The sequence below is a fragment of the Opisthocomus hoazin genome, chromosome 3 (genome assembly GCF_030867145.1).
Source record: "Opisthocomus hoazin isolate bOpiHoa1 chromosome 3, bOpiHoa1.hap1, whole genome shotgun sequence".
Taxonomy (NCBI): Eukaryota; Metazoa; Chordata; class Aves; order Opisthocomiformes; family Opisthocomidae; genus Opisthocomus; species Opisthocomus hoazin.
The window spans coordinates 288,215-304,013 of NC_134416.1; the positions used below are offsets into that span (position 1 = coordinate 288,215).

The following is a 15,799-nucleotide window of genomic DNA, read 5'->3' on the forward strand; positions in this document are numbered from 1 at the left end:
ATTTGTTGTTATGGTATGCTCAACTTACGTTACATTCTTTCACATTAAATATGACCAAGGGCTGATGCCCTTGCACAGTTCACCAGTCTTTGCACTATTTCTGAATTTGTTTCTCATTATAATAACTTTTATGGGTTTTTATTAGTATTATCTGTTGAGATTCATTATTATTTTGTGATGCCAGAGCTATTTAAGACCAATGTCCTGGAAGACACATATGTAATTCAAACACTGTGTTTACAACCAAGTTCACATTTTAGCCACAGTCCCTTTTGCACTGTAATTGAAGTACACAATATGTGCTGTCACAGTACCACAGGACACATTCTACTTTAAAAACAACCAACCAAATGAAAAAACACTTTAACATAGACCTGGAAGTAGAAATTTCATTGCAAAGTGAGATAAATTATATAGATAAATATACACAAGATTATATTTAAACTGCCTCTGCTGGGACGTGTTTGACCTGCAAACAGCTGACCAGGCCACTGGCCAGAGCCTAAGCTAACCTGAACAGGACATGGGACAGTACTGGACATGATGTGAGAAATGGCTGGGCATAACAGACAGCAGTGTGAGAAGCTGACAAAATTCTCAGATAGTGCTGGGAGGGGTAGCTGGATTTCACAGGTGGTTAAGGGAAAATTATGTGAGGAACAGAGGAATGCTGCAGATAATGGGAGTACTGGGGACCTTTTGGACTAGAGTCTTGCTAGGCCAAAAGTCCTTAGATCACCATATGGGTAATACCATAGAAAGGTATGGTAAGTAGGTAACTTTACCAGAAGTACCAGATTTAGGTGTGAATGTAGCAAAACTGGGACCAAAGGGGACGAAGCAATTAGAGGCTGGTTGTTTTGATAGGAGGACACCAAAGTGAAGAAAAAGGGGATGGGCAGAGAAAGGGAGGGCCAAGAAATGGTAACAAGGATCATAAGCTATGCAAATAATATAATCCAGGCCATTTAGGGGTACCCATCAGGCAGCCCTGCATTTGGTCACTGGAGCCTGGAGCTGGGCCATAGATCAAACCTGTTTTTCTGACTGCAGTGTGCGCTGAACCTGCTTTTGCAGTCAGGAAGACTAGGGGAGAGCAGGTAGTGCATCGCTTGGCTAGCAAGGCAACAGCTGGGACGGATGGGGCAAGCATTCTGGTATCACCACGTCCACGTCCATTCCAGGCCTGTTGATATTAACATCTTCCTAACTTCCTTAGAAAACCTCACCAGCATGAAATGTCATAGAAAGAGTATCCCAAAATGAACTATTCTGTCATTGAAGTGTAGTGCTTGGTAGCGTAAGTACTAGTGACATCTACCCATGCCAGACTTCAACAGATGTTTTCATTGAGCATAATGATTCCTTCTGCTTTTTTTTGGTCTGAGTTTTCCTGAATAAGCCCAGTGACAACTTAAATTGTTTCTTTTGGTGAGCATTATCTTGCATTTATATTTGTAAAGTTCTGTCTGCCAGCATGCTATTTCATACTCATGTTGGGTTATAGTCCATAGCGCTTCAAGCTCTGTTGCCCGCAGAATTCATCTGCCCAATAAAGGCAGCACTAACATAACTGTGTGCCTTCTGCCATGTCCTGGTGTGGAGAGGGAGAGAGAAGGGCAGCTGCAAGAGCAGAAGTGCAAAATGGTGTTGCAATATGGTTCCTAATTTAGCCTCATTACTGTTTTGTATGGAATACAGAATTCTAGTTTCTGCATGGAGTGATGTAATCAGGAGACAGGTGATGTGCTGCTGAAGATCTTGGAGACAAAATCTATTTGAGTGGACAGTGAGTTTGAAGTCATTATATCCGTATATGGTGAGAACTCCCACTGAGCTTGCATCAAGCAGAAAGGTTGTACCAATACTACTAATATAGAGAAGAGACTTCTGAGATGGACAAAAACCCCAAAAATCTCTGGCAGCACCAACAAGGAAGACTTTTTGTGTACCATAGTAAAACAGGTGGGGGGAAATATCTATCATTTATGAGTAATTGTTCTATTATTGATTTCTTATATGTATGAAATTTGAGACAAGATTACATGTTTATGTGTGAAACAGCTATAGGCTGTTTAGAGGATCCATCCTATAGTAGTGTGTTATTACAGTCTGTTGTTTTGCTAGTGCTAACATCTCAGATAAGATATAGCTACTAATTATATGAACACTCATTTATAGACTGCTTTCAGTTCAAAGTGAAATAGGTTGATTTAAACTGATACTTTAATTACACCCTTATTAACCTTTGCCTGGCTTTGGTACAAGGTGTGAAATTAGTTTGTGCTTTGGTTACTGTATAGCCTAAAAATAGAAGTAGAGAAAACTCGAAGAAGGGGAATGAGCTTGGTGTGGGGTCAGGTGTTGTCTGACTGCAGAAAATAAGGAATTGGCCCTTTATGGTGGAGAAGTGAACATTTACTTGCTCTTATCAGAAAGGGCTGCGTTTTTGTGATGCCAGGTCTCTGGTAGTCAGGAAGGCTGTTTGGGGCCTGTTCCAGACTTTGGTACAGGACACTTTTTCTGGTTTAAGTGGGTAGTGACGTTTTTTCTTAGCAGGAAAGTACCTGCTTTTTGTCCACATGCAGTCGGCCATTTGATTTTTATCCATCTGGACAAGCTGCAGCTTTGCTGTGATGTCAAGACACAATTTACCAGAACACACTATATTCAAACAGCAGGGACCTGTAAGCCCATAAAGTGGCTTTGCCTGGGGCCCTGAGATGGGCAACCGAACTACAGTGGTGGAGTGGCAGTACTGCCTATAGCATAGTGAGTTCCTACAGTGCTGTGACTTTAGGATCTTTCACTACTTCATCTACAACCTATGTCACCAATATAATATGTAAACATAGAGTCAGATAAAACCACCAGTAGCATCAGCAAAAGTGAGTTACAACTACAGAATCATCTAGGCCAGCATGCTGTCTCCAGAAGCAGCTGGTGGCAGGTGAGCAAGACTGAAAAACAGCATTCTCTGTCCTCTGGTTACCTAAAGTTTCTCCAAATTGCAGGTTTCTCAGAGCTGACTACACATGGGTAAATTTGCTGTCATTTGCATCTTTCATCATAGCACCCTTATATCTGTTAGTAGACAATCCTTGAAGAGAATCCTATAGGTACTCAAAACACCTGCCTACCACGAAATATGGAGGGAGATACATGGAAGGAGCAGGAGAATTCCATCCCTCACCTTGCTGACCCATACCAGACAGGACTTAATCCTGAAACCAAGAAAACTTGGATTTAGCAGGACCTAAGGGACAGGCTTTGCGGTAAAAGACTGGGCACAAAGTATTGCATGAATAAAAAAAAGAGGCAGCCTTAGTACATGCTTAGCACTAAGATTCCTTCCCATCTCCTCAAGTTATCAGTTGAGTAAGAATTTCTTCTTTTTACACCTTGCTTGCCACAGGTGAGGATTCAGGATTTGTAGTTATCCCAAATTTCAAACTTTGAAGTTCCAAATTACTTGTCTCCATCTCTACTCATGTATACTTCTTTGAAAGTTAGATTTTAGAGCTAGACCCTTGATTGCTAAGATTTCATTACTATGCCTTGCATAACTGTAGGGTTGAGGGGGGCAGGTTGTTCCCCCTTTTTGAGGAAAATTCGTTTGAGTATATGGTCTATGTAAATGCCATAGATTACTCTTGCTGGGACTACCCTTTGTAGAAAGGCGCTGTCATCTGCACTGCTGTTGAGCTTACAGTCTTTGACTCATTATCAGCTTTCTACAGAAGGTCTCTATAACATGTTATTCAATTAGATAATTGTGGAGATTTCATCACATCAGTCCATAGGAGTAATGCTCTGCCTTGTCTGGACAGGTTTAGGACGGCAGCTCTTCCCCATACTACCTGATCTTGGTCTTACTAGGCTTAAATTGTTGCATACCTTTTCCGCAATTACTGTCTCTTAAAAAAGTGTCCTTTTAAACTTGGATTAGTTATTGGTCTCAGTAGCTTTCTGTAAGGCTTTCTGTTTCTAATGTGTTATAAAAGCTGTACCACCTGTAGGACCATTTGTCAAAGGGCAGCTGAATTCTGTGGGCTTGAGGGCCCGTTCTGCTACAACCAGCTTGTTCTGTGGTGCTCTTGGCCCACGTCCAGGCAGCAGCAAGGCTGAAGGCGTATCCCCAGTGCACAGAGACACAGCCAAACACCAGCAGAGAAGCACAGATAGGAGCACCTTTCCAGGCACCACATACTCACAGGCAGCAGCCACACAGGCAGGAACAATGCAAATGGCCTGTTTGCACAGGACCAGTCCTTTTCATCCTCCTCGTGCCCCTTTCCATTTTCCCATTCTTGTTTGAGGTACCTTGAGCCCTCCCTTTCTCCACCTTTCGCCCTTCCCCTAGACAGTCCATGATCAGTTTTACAGGGTCCTACAATGCTCCTCAAGTATCATCATCATTATCATCTCCTCCTCCTCCTTCTTCTGCTGTGTATCTGGGTGTCTATTACTTATCCTACTTCTTGTCGCAGTCTTTCATGCTGAAACATGCCCATAACCAGATAGTGTCACAAACCAGACAGCATCCCAGTTTACATACCTGCACCACATTAACAAGTTGCTTTTAAAAATTTCTTGTATGCATTACTATGTTTTTTATTTAGCTTGCTGTAGGTCTTTCCCGTTACTGTCTTCCACATTTCAATATAATTTTCTCCTTTCCATTTGCTTTTAAAAAGATACGGTGGTCAGCTATGTAGTGATCTCCAGTAAAACCACAATGCACAAAACCAGTGTTATGTAGAGCAGGTTTTACTTCACATCCTGCAACTTGAAGACCTAGAGCTATGTCCCATTATGACACTAACTCCGCACTCCCAGTAGTGAATCTTTGATTCACCGTTGCTATATAATGCATTTAACGGCAAGATTTTCTTGCAAACCTTCTACCTAAGCCGTTGCACCCTGTTCTGCATTTGTGCAACCTTGAAGATCTTTGCATTGTCCCTACAAAATTGAACTGTTTTTTTTGTTCCTATTTATAGTATAAATATAGTATATAGTAAAATCTCCACCCTAATCTCCATTCCTAAGTTAATGAAGACATAAGAGCATCTTTGCAGCACACCTAATAATCAAAGCTATGAAGTTCTGAAAAATATTTTTTGGTTGTCTTTCTCAGTCTTTACTCCAATAGCAACAGCTTGCCAGAGGTGACTGCATTGCTAGCTTTGCGGATACTTTGAGTAGCTATCATAAATCAGACACTGTTGCATGAACACTTTTTCTGGATCTTCAGCTAGTAGAGCATTTGGAATTAGGCCCTACTCCCTTGCTTCTCATCAGCAGGTTTGTCATATAAGCAGCGAAGCAGCTGGACAGGTTTTCTAGTTCTGCAACTCTTCTGAATATGCTTGCTGTTAAGACTTCTGGGCCACCTTCCATCACCATCCTCCTGTCCATACCCTACCTGGAAATGGGGCCTGCACATGGACCCTTTGTGGAAATCTCATTCCTGAATTTACCTCCCTCTCTTCTGTGCCATTAAGCAGGATGTTGTTTTTAAAATAGGTTTCGGTGATGAATCTGGTAACTGAAATCGCTGTATCCTACATGTATCATCTCACCTGTCTGTCCCCATTTCTTTTCCCCACTAATGTCCTTTCTCTGGAGCAGAAACCTCTACTCACCTCCCTCCCCCCAAAGAGTGATTCTACTACTTCCAACATAAGGAGTCTCTTTCAAACTACGTAAGGATGGAGCTAATAGTTACTGGTTTAGGTTCTCTTCCTCCCCTTTCAGCACAGATGCCAGTTTTCTACCAAATTTACATGAGAAGCAAGTGCTCATCTTGATATTCCTGCTGTTGGCCTTGATTTAGGTGATCATCAATTTCTGCACACAAAAACAGGAAAATCACTAGTATGTTCGCTAGATTATAGGGTGACTAACAATAATAACCAAAGTGCTGATAGAGGAATTGCAGACTTCACACATGGCAAACCACATTAACTAAAGGTTCTAAAATGTAAAGTAAACTTTATTATCCTTGAACCACAAAATAGATTTCTTTGGTTGTACAAATTTCACTAGTTACAGTCTTGATGCGCTAATTTTCCCTCCGAGTCTCTCAGCAGAGAATGGGAGAGAACCCAGAGACTGGCACCAGGTACCGCAAAGGGAAAGAAAAAAAAGAATCACAAGTTAGTCACCAAAACCAATCCAGGATTGTTTCCAAAATTGCTGTTGTTAAAAAGCAAATGCTAAAATTAGATTTAAAAAGGAAAAGCTCAAATTGCTGATGATGGAAGCAGCCATAGCTGCAGTTTGAGATTATCAGAGTTCCCCCTTCAAAGCTCTGTAAAATTAAAACATACGAAGTCAGTTAAAATGATCCACTGGATTTTGGCATGAAGGGAGATTCTCAACTAAAAGAAACTGCATCCAGTTCTTTCACTCAGCAAATATACAAAGCAGAAGTGCCTGTCACTCCCAAGCCACTTTGAGTCACTGAAAGGCTTAAGGTCCAACTCTGGTCTTACTGCTGGAGGGGTTCAGCAGAGAGCACCAATGTATTAGGGTAGACAGATCAGATTACTGCCAAGATCAGATGCCTTTCTCCCTACTAGAGGCATTAAAAAAAACAAACAAAAAAAAACCCCAGAAAAAGAAAAGGGATGTTTTATTTCAGTAGTGGGCAGCAGAGACTGATTTCAGAGCTATAAGCAGCATCCGTCTCCTCCACGTCTGCAGAGCTCACTTGATACAGATCTGTTCACAGCCCTTGTTCCACTCATGGAAACCAGGAATCACACCCCTGCTGCGCAGAAGAGCTGTGGCTGCCCCCTCCCTGGCAGTGTTCAAGGCCAGGTTGGACGGGGCTTTGAGCAACCTGGTCTACTGGAAGGTGTCCCTGCCCGTGGCAGGGGGGTTGGAACGAGATGATCTTTAAAGTCCCTTCCAACCCAAACCATTCTATAATTCCTTTTGCATTTTCATTTTTTAGCTCTTGCATGGGCAAGCATGTATCTTCCCTGTTCTACATGGAAAGGGGCCTGAATCCAACAAGTTGGCAAAGAGTAGAATTCCGTAGTTATTGCAAGGCATAGGCCAGACCCATCCTACTTCCTTGTGCTCTCTGCCTGGCAGGCGCTCCTTAAGAGCCCCACACTGGGCACCTCCGTAAGGTCACACTTCATTTCACAGCTACTGGGCGACATAGCAGACTCACCCAGTAGCATCCTCCTACCTGTAAGACCCCATTACTCCTAACCTGACCCCAGCAATGCCACTTCCTACCCTTCCCCATTTTCTGAATCCTAACCCACTATCTCATCTGCTGTTCACATCTCCTATCTCTGTCACCATATCCTAATCCCCAACTATTCTGCTCTCTATTGCTGTCACACACGCACACTGCTATACTCTTGCTACAGCTGTTCGGCTCCTTTCTCATTTCTGCCCCAGTTCACCAGTTCAGTCATGGTGCTGATAGAAGACAGATACCTGGCCTCCTCTGACACTCAGTACAGCGTGCTTCAGAGTGGTGCACACTGCATGCATGGAATACACACCGTTAGGTGTGTATGTAGGTAGGTACCTGTCTCCTAGAATAGCACAAAATACTGGCAGGAGCAGTCTCCTACATGGGATAGATTGCTGCGCTCACAGAGGCAAGTGGCACAGAGCTGGCACTGGCTCCTGCTTATTCAGTTGTCTTTGCTTGACCGTGTAGGTATCAGTGTCAGAGGGAGGCACTTCACTGAAATTCCTTTTTTTCCTTTTTCTTTTTTTTTTTTTGCCTCCAAGCTACTCATTTCCACATACTCCCAAAAGAAAATGAGGTGACACAGTGTGGGAGGTGGAAGGAGATGCTTTTTGGCAAAAGACTGGAAATTAAAAAGGAGCAAAGGCAGGCTGGACCTTCCTTCTAATTCATACCAGAGTAGAAGCTCCCATATTAACCACTAAAAATCCAAGTTGAGGAAGTAACAGCTGGAGCCCAAAACACTCTCACACTCATATGTTCTCCCTGTCCTACCCTTCCCCCACACACAATATTTACAGGCTAACAAGCTGCAGCTGCCCACTGTCCTACCCACACCTCCTCTCCATTTGCCATCAATAAGTCTAGTGTTGTCCCATTTTGTTTAGGGCATGCCCCAGTGCATTATTGGGTGAGAAAAGAGGGCGGTTCACAGCCTTAAAGGAAGTTAGTTGACCACAATGCTCCCTGGGGTGCTCAGTTCCCATCCAGAGCCCAGGAGGCAGCAGTGTGGGCAGTCCAGTGCTGTCCCTGGAGCACAGGAAGCTCAAAAGCCCTGTGCCGGGCTACTCCATCGCCCAGGTGCACCAGGTCTTCTACGTAGGGACAGCAGCCTCCAAACTGCGCCGGCTGTGTCGGAGTTTGCGTTTGCTGCTGTACAGGGCCATTTCTTCAAGTGCTGATGAAGTAGGTGTCGATGAATCACGTGTTACTAACATTTCCTCTTCCTCTGGCTGCCCATCCTGCTCCTGGGGAACTGTGTAGACAAGAAAAGTTAAGGTTTTAAGAGCAAGTGCTAGGTTAAGTATATAGCTGATACTTAATGCAGACATAAGGGTATACCCAGGTGCTGAATTTGAGACAGCACTGAACTCTTCATGATTTATAGTAACCCCACACCCGGAATTTTTAGGTGATCTGTAGCTCATGTACTGACTACTGTGAGTTCTGTGAAGGAAGTCTCATGCGTGAGAAGACACCTGGCCCCTAACACCCACGATTCACTGAAAATTATTGGAAGTTCCAAGCCTTAGGACAAATCAAGTATACTGGAAGGACTCAGGTGTATGCTACTGCTCCAAGCATTTCACTAGTTTCAAGAGAGTTGCATGCACTAAAGAGCAGTGTGACCGCCAGTAGGGTATGCCGTAGCTAATGAGAGAAGTGAGCATTTTGCCCTTGCTTAATGCTGAAGTTACACAACTAAGTCCTTTCTGTAAATTTAGACTGTGACTTGGGTCCCCCACCAAAGGAACTCACCAGGAAAGACACTCTGGCAGGGCAGACTCTGTTAGCTTTGTCTCAGGCCTTTTAGGATGTGTTCTGCATCTAAAGTACACTGCTGTTACAGTGGCTCCTTTCCCTCCCAAAAGGAGCTGGCAGAGCTTATCTGATGTGCTTTGACATACACCTGGAACATCTGCCCTTTGCGATAACTTGGCTTGAGCAACTACTGTGAGGTACTTGTGTAAAAAGGAAAAAGTTCCACAAAATCACAGATTTTTCCCTTCAAGTGCAAACTGGCTCCTGGGAAGCCTCTCTGAAGTCTTCGAACACAGCAGAGAACCTTAAATACCGAATTCTATGAAGATACATCAGACCAAAGGTGCACAGTCTGCTGAGCTGTACCCAGTGGCCCGTGCTCTGCTCTAGAGCCAAAATCCAAGATGCAACATCCCCCCTGTTACAGTACCCAAGTATGAGTAGTTGTTAGAATTCAGAATCCTTCCTGAACTACGAACTGCAGCATTAACCTGGTGTTTGAAAAGGCCTCAGAACCAAATGAATACAGGCAACAAATCTGACATCTTGAAAGGATACCGGGACTGGGAAGCAGATGACTGACTTCCAAACAAGGCAAACAGGTATAAAATAAAGGCACAGACACATGCAGATAAAAATCCAGATGGGGGTGGGGGAGGAAGTCAATGGGGCTTAGAGGGAAGTCATTCATTTTAGACGCTCTTAGACTAGAATTTGCCAAGGGAGCCATCAAACATGCAAGTTAAGTGATCTCAACACAGCATACTGAACTTTGAAAAAAACCAAAACCCTTTGGATAGTTCCTCAGCCAAAGCTCTTAATGAAAACAAGCTGTCATGGGATAAGAAGGCACTCCCTTTAGTAGGTAAATAAGTAGTTAAAACACAGAAACAGTGCAGGAAGATCTTACCTGCTATCACAACATAGAGCAGCTATCTCTATTAGGGTCAGTATTTGGTAACTAATAAGAAGGAGTAGAAGTGATGAAGACTGTATTGAGAGAAACTGCTGATGATGCCAAGCTGTTTATCAGGGTAGCCAAGTGAAACTCAACTACAAAAAGGGTATTAGAATTTTACAAAGTTGACTGGGCAACAATGTGGAAGGTAAAATTTACTGCAAATGTGAATAGAGTCAAGAAAAAAAATAAACTACTCTAAAATTAAAGGCCTCTGGCTTAGAAAGTGCTAAAACACAGACTGTTGTAGCCTCGAGTAGTATTCTGGAAGGAAACAATTTAGGCTTTTCTTTTTTTATGCTCTTGGCATTCCCAGTGGCTCGCATCAGACACAGTATTGGACTAGCCAGAACCTTGTGCTGACTTAGTAAGTTTATTTTGACGCCATTGGATGATGCTTAAGCTCAGTAAAAGTAGTATAATCCCACTTGCATATAAAATACAACATCCTTAAAATGAGATTATGATTCTGTAGTCATTAGGGGGAGTTTCTGAAAACACTGGCACACTTCTCAGCAATACCATTTCACTTTTGAGGATATCGGAAGAGATGGGAGAACATACAGAACACCTTCTGCCACTGCATAAACTCATCATATACCTACATTTGCAATATCGCATGTAGGCCTGTTCTCCTTCTCTACGTTAAAGATCATAGCATGCTTTGGGTTGGAAGGGACTTATAGAGGTCATGTAGCCCAACCCCCCTGCAGTGAGCAGGGACATCTTCAACCAGACCAGGTTGCTCAGAGCCCCATCCAACCTGGCCTTGAATGTTTCCAGGGATGAGGCCTCCACTACTTCTCTGGGCAACCCCTTCCAGTGTTTCACCACACTCATTGTAAAAAATTTCTTCCTTCTATCTAGTCTAAATCTACATTCTCTTAGTTTAAAGCCACTACTCCTTGTCCTATCAATGCCTATAAAATGGCATAGATGAAATAACAAAGGTCAAGAGAGGTGTGGGAACGATTCCCACAAAGAAGAACTAGGATTCTTCATCCTGGAAGACAGATAACCGATATGATACTGGCCTATATGAAAGGTACAGAAAGAGTAAGACATAGTTACTCACTGCATCCCAGAAGACACAAGGAAACTATCAAGAAACAGCATTAAAGTAAACAAAGTATCTAATTGTGGAACTCAATGCCACAAAGCATCACGAAAGATTAAAAAAAATCTAGACAATTTTATAGAGGTTCATTCTATTGATGATCTAGATGCAACACCTGGCTCAAGAAATCCCTGTTTAATGGGTGTCTACAGAAAACTGAGAATATGCATCTATGCAAGCTCATTTTCTCTGTTTCTTATAGTCTGTCCTGAAGAACTCACTTCCAAACAGGATACTGGTATATTCTGAACCAGTACAAGCCTCCGTGACATGCTTCCTATCCCACAAAGTCAGAAAATACTGGAAGACAGCACAGGCACTGCAACTAGTGTGAGTCCAGAGATTCTAGTTTTGTGAAGTTTTGGTGGGAAAGAGACAGTAAAATGAAAGTCAAAAGGGTGGATGCAAGTCTTTGGAGGAGAGATGTGGCTAAAAACATTGGCTGGGGATACATTAACAATACAAGAAGGCGGAGAGATCACTTTTCATTCCTGTGTGTGTAAGAGCTGCTGAGCTGAGTCCTAGACAAAACTAGTAATACAGTGGTGATCAATCCAGTGCAGGATAAAATGATACTTTTCCTGTGTAAGTTGCTGTAGACATTATACATCCCAAGTGGACAAGGACCATGAGGACAAAAGTAGTTTCTTACATACCATAAGTAGGTATCCAGTAGTAAGTGCAATACAAATTTATCAAGGTTCTATTTCTGAAGCCTGATGATTATAAGATTGGAACAGTTACATCATAAAGCAAACACATAGCATGGTTCCACCATGAAAATGCTATTATGTAGTTCAGTATCTTCATGACCTCTAAAAACATTTATTCCAAGGTTTTCAAAACACATTTAAGAGATGATGACCATGAAGTCAGACCCGAGAATGGAAAGAACATTTTCTTAGAGCCCACCTGCAATGGACAAGAAGAAAATGGTGTGCTTTGAAAGATGTTCGGAAGAGAGGTAAGCTAATGCTTTCCTGCAGTCAAAAGGCCTGACAGGGTATGTCAAATCGGTACCTCAAATGCTGGGAGCAGCAAATGAAGCTGGGGGGGGGGGGGTGGCAGAAGGAGATTGCGCACACCGAGTGTTGTTTTGAAGCAGTTCAGCATATGCTCCTTTGGTCTTGGGTAACTGGTTTCCTTTCCTTTTCATGGTAAAGAAAAATGCAAGTAAAAATCACTCCAATTCTCAAATACTGTCCCAGAGAAATATTTTATTCCAAGTATTTTCTCCACATGTTCTGAGAATGGTATCTGAAAACAGACAAAGGCAGGCCTAGCAGGAGGCTGGAACTGATGCAGAAAAGGAGGATTTTTTAAATCCCTCGTATAGGTGTTATAACTTGCCAAAATCCATGTAAAAATAAAAATCTATATGTTGGGTGGAAAGCTACACTGCCTGGAAGAATGAGATGGAGGGGGAGGGAATCTAAAAAAAACTTGAGAGCTTCACCCCATACCAAAAGAGCTTAGCTGCATCTCCATCTGCCATCCTTCCAAACTGATTTTGGAAAACCTGCATTTTTTTGGTCCCTCACACACATCACAGTCTCATACAGTGTTCACTTAAGGATTACTTAAGGACTAAGGGCTGGGTTAAAAAACTCTTGATAGAGCACCACACTCTTTTCTTTATGGCTTTTATTCTGTTTGATGGCCCAACAGACCAACGACAGGCAATAGTGGGGTCTGAAGCCCCTAAGCAATTGCTGATTATTTCCCGACCCTTCCGTGACCTCCTAGTTATGTACACTGACTGAATAGACTACCTCAAGAGAATAACCCAGGGTTGAGAGATTTACTCCGAGGGATGAAGAACAGATGTTATTCTCAGGAAAGTAAGTTTGTCTTGAGTATCTTTGCAGCAGAACCTCCTCCTGGAAACGGGCCATACATAGACCATCTGTCTGGAGTACAGCCTTTACTCAGAGAGATTTGCCAGGATAAAATTGAGAGAGAAACTTCCTTGTGTAAAATAAAGGAGGGGGAAAAAACAGGTAGAAGAAAATGAGCATCAACTGTTGAAGGAAACAGTCCTACTAAGGAGGAGGCAGTTCCTGCTGAGCTCCACACTACCTGGAATGAAGCGGGAGATAGTCTGAGCCTGTCTGTTATGGCTGGGGACAGAAAGATACATCATAGCTAGGACAGCCTGAAGAGACACGGCAGTCAAAGCTTGAATTACTGTATGTAGGCGACCATGCACACATATCCACAAGCATACACTTGGAAAGTCACCTAGGTACTCAAGCACCCAAATGCTCTCAAGTCTTAAACCAGGATTAATTTTTCTGCAGCCAGCAGGAAGATTCTTTGCTCTAGCAAAAGGGGCACAAGGCAGACAATATGAATAATGGACATTATCCACTTACAGCAGCTGACAGAGGCCAAAACTTCCCACCCACATTCTACCACTGCTCTTTACTCCAGAACACAGAACTGGAAGAAAACTAGGCATGCTTGTTACACACCATTCTCAGAAAATTAGCCATCACTAAAGCACAATGCAAATATCCTACCCAAAACTGAACATGGCGAGTTTGGAGGTTTCATTCTAGAACGGACAAAATAGGAGGTTGATTCCACAAGCAGGCAAAGGGGAACCCTCTAGAACAGTGGTGGGAAGCAAGTAGTACAAAGACAATTCCTTTGGCCATAAGCTTACCTGAGTTATTTCTTTCATCTATGTATCTGAGGTCATCAGCTGCATCAGGTGACTGGAAGAAAACAGAAGACATAAGCATCCACCTCTGTAACACCAGTGCCAGGTAATTTCCCACCTCCAGCCTTCCAACACACTACAGAGAACCTTCTGCCCTCAAAGGTGCTGGTAATGCAGCAGCCGGGGCACGCTCAGTGAACACACGCGATTACAACATTAATCCTTTGTGCTGAAGTCAAGCAGCCCCTGGCCTCAATTGCAGGATGAGGTGTGTGTTTGCCCTTTTACTTTGTGTGTGTAGGGAGGAGAGCAGAGGAAGTGACATAAAAGGCAGAAAGCATAAAGACTATAGAAAATGAGCAGAAACGTGGGAGGAGAGCAAAGACATGAGCTACATTTTCTTGAGTGCTAGATCCCAATTCTGCATCTGCACTGTTCCCAGGCATAGCTTCTTACACAAAATCAACTTTCTTCTTTATATTTAGGTGTGTACAGAGAACTGATGTGGGATAGGAAGCAGTTACATCCCAAGAGATGGCAGAGACAGCTTTGGACAAATGGCTAAGCGATAATCATGAAACTCCATCAGTTCCTCCTAATTTTAAAGCTTTCACAAAATGAAGACCATTACTACAACCAGTGCTGTCTGTAACTCATCAGACCAGAGTGACAACACCATGAGAAAACAACTTTGCTCATGGTCATGCACTTGATGTGACTTGAAAATCAGCACTACTCTGGGGACAGGCATAAACGTCTCGAGCCCTCCTTATTCTGCTGAAATAGAGAATTTAATCTAGCTATACATAATGCTTCAAAGATAGAAAGGTCAAAGTATTCTGTTGAGATATTCTGTTTACTTCAAAAGTGGCTGCATTTGTTGCCTCTACTGTTCTTTCTGGGTTTGTACACAATATTGACACGGAGCTCAACACTTCTCTGAGCTATACAAATGTTAAGGACAGGGTTTCAGAAGAGCTCAGTATTCAGCAAGCCAAACTTGTCGGAAAGCTCTTGCCACTACTGATCAAAATCTATCTTTTAGAAGTCTTCTTGCTCGGCTCAAGAGCACAAGTGAGGAGTAGGTTAATTTTTCTTCAATTGCAGGATAAAGGATGGCTGCTCTATACACTTATATGGAACGCCTTAGGGAAGTTTCACAGCTGCAAGAGTGCAAGAAGCCCTCCTTTCCATATAAACTTGCCTATTTTGTGCAAGCAGCAAAACTGGATGAGACAGGAAAGAGGGGGAGATATCTCATCCCATTTAGTGCTTTAGAAATAAAGCAAACGTGTGGTAGAAGTCCTGCTCTTCACAAACAGCAGAAAGCAGAGCACAGGGGGCTGTGATGACTCTGGCATGCATCGCTGAGGAACACAGCCCAGCCAAATAGCACTGCACTGATCCAAAGTGAGTGACATAGTTGTGTGACTACGGTCAGGAAGAAACAGTGTCTCTTAATTACTGCACTGCTGAGAGAGGTCCAGAGGAACCGCTTGATGATTTGGAGGTGTAGCCTCCTTTGGAAGCACCTTCTCAGCTGCAGGAAGACTCAGTGCTGCACTGTGGCCTCAGCAGAGGCTTGGGGAAGCTCAGGTAGTCCAGAGCTGTCACTGGGGCTTGAGCGGCCAGCCCTCTAACTTGCTTGGTACAGAACCTGGACAGGTGCACACCCCAAAAGGGAAGGGATTCTTAGAGAAAAGGATGAGCGACTACCAAGGGCCGAGCAATACCACCAATGAAACGAGTCAGCCAAGAATATGCATCAAATAAAGCAGAACTGCCTGAGAAGCCACAAACTGCAACTCCGCTGAAGTCAGCCTGGCTTTGGGGATGACACCTTGGACCTGGAATCTGCGTCATGGCAGCAAGTTAAAGCCCAACATGTCAGTACTTGCTATCTCTCCACACACAACACAAACATAACTGTAGGTATCTGCTCTACTGTCTTTACATAGAACTAAAAAAACCCAAACCAAAACCCCTAGGAAAAAAAAAAGAAATTACAGACATAGAGTATCTGCTCAAATCAGCTGTCACAGATGCCATTGGTTAATGACTAATCCATTGGTT

The 15,799-nt window shown here is 43.1% G+C and overlaps 1 protein-coding gene across 31 annotated transcripts in view; it reads right to left on the bottom strand.

The window, feature by feature from the left end:
• Nucleotides 1-5,977: 5,977 nt before the first annotated feature.
• The window catches only part of SCRIB (scribble planar cell polarity protein), a 115,686-nt gene continuing 105,864 nt past the window's right edge, over nt 5,978-15,799 (bottom strand). For 30 of the 31 annotated variants that reach the window (XM_075415358.1, XM_075415368.1, XM_075415359.1 and 27 more), the window contains 2 exons: nt 13,730-13,781; nt 5,978-8,480 (listed from right to left, as the gene is read on the bottom strand). In XM_075415358.1, the coding sequence (XP_075271473.1) occupies nt 8,320-8,480; nt 13,730-13,781 (213 nt within the window). In that variant the 3' untranslated portion in view covers nt 5,978-8,319. Of the gene's footprint in view, nt 8,481-13,583; nt 13,619-13,729; nt 13,782-15,799 lie in introns of all 31 variants that reach the window. The other variant, XM_075415369.1, reaches the window with a different exon arrangement.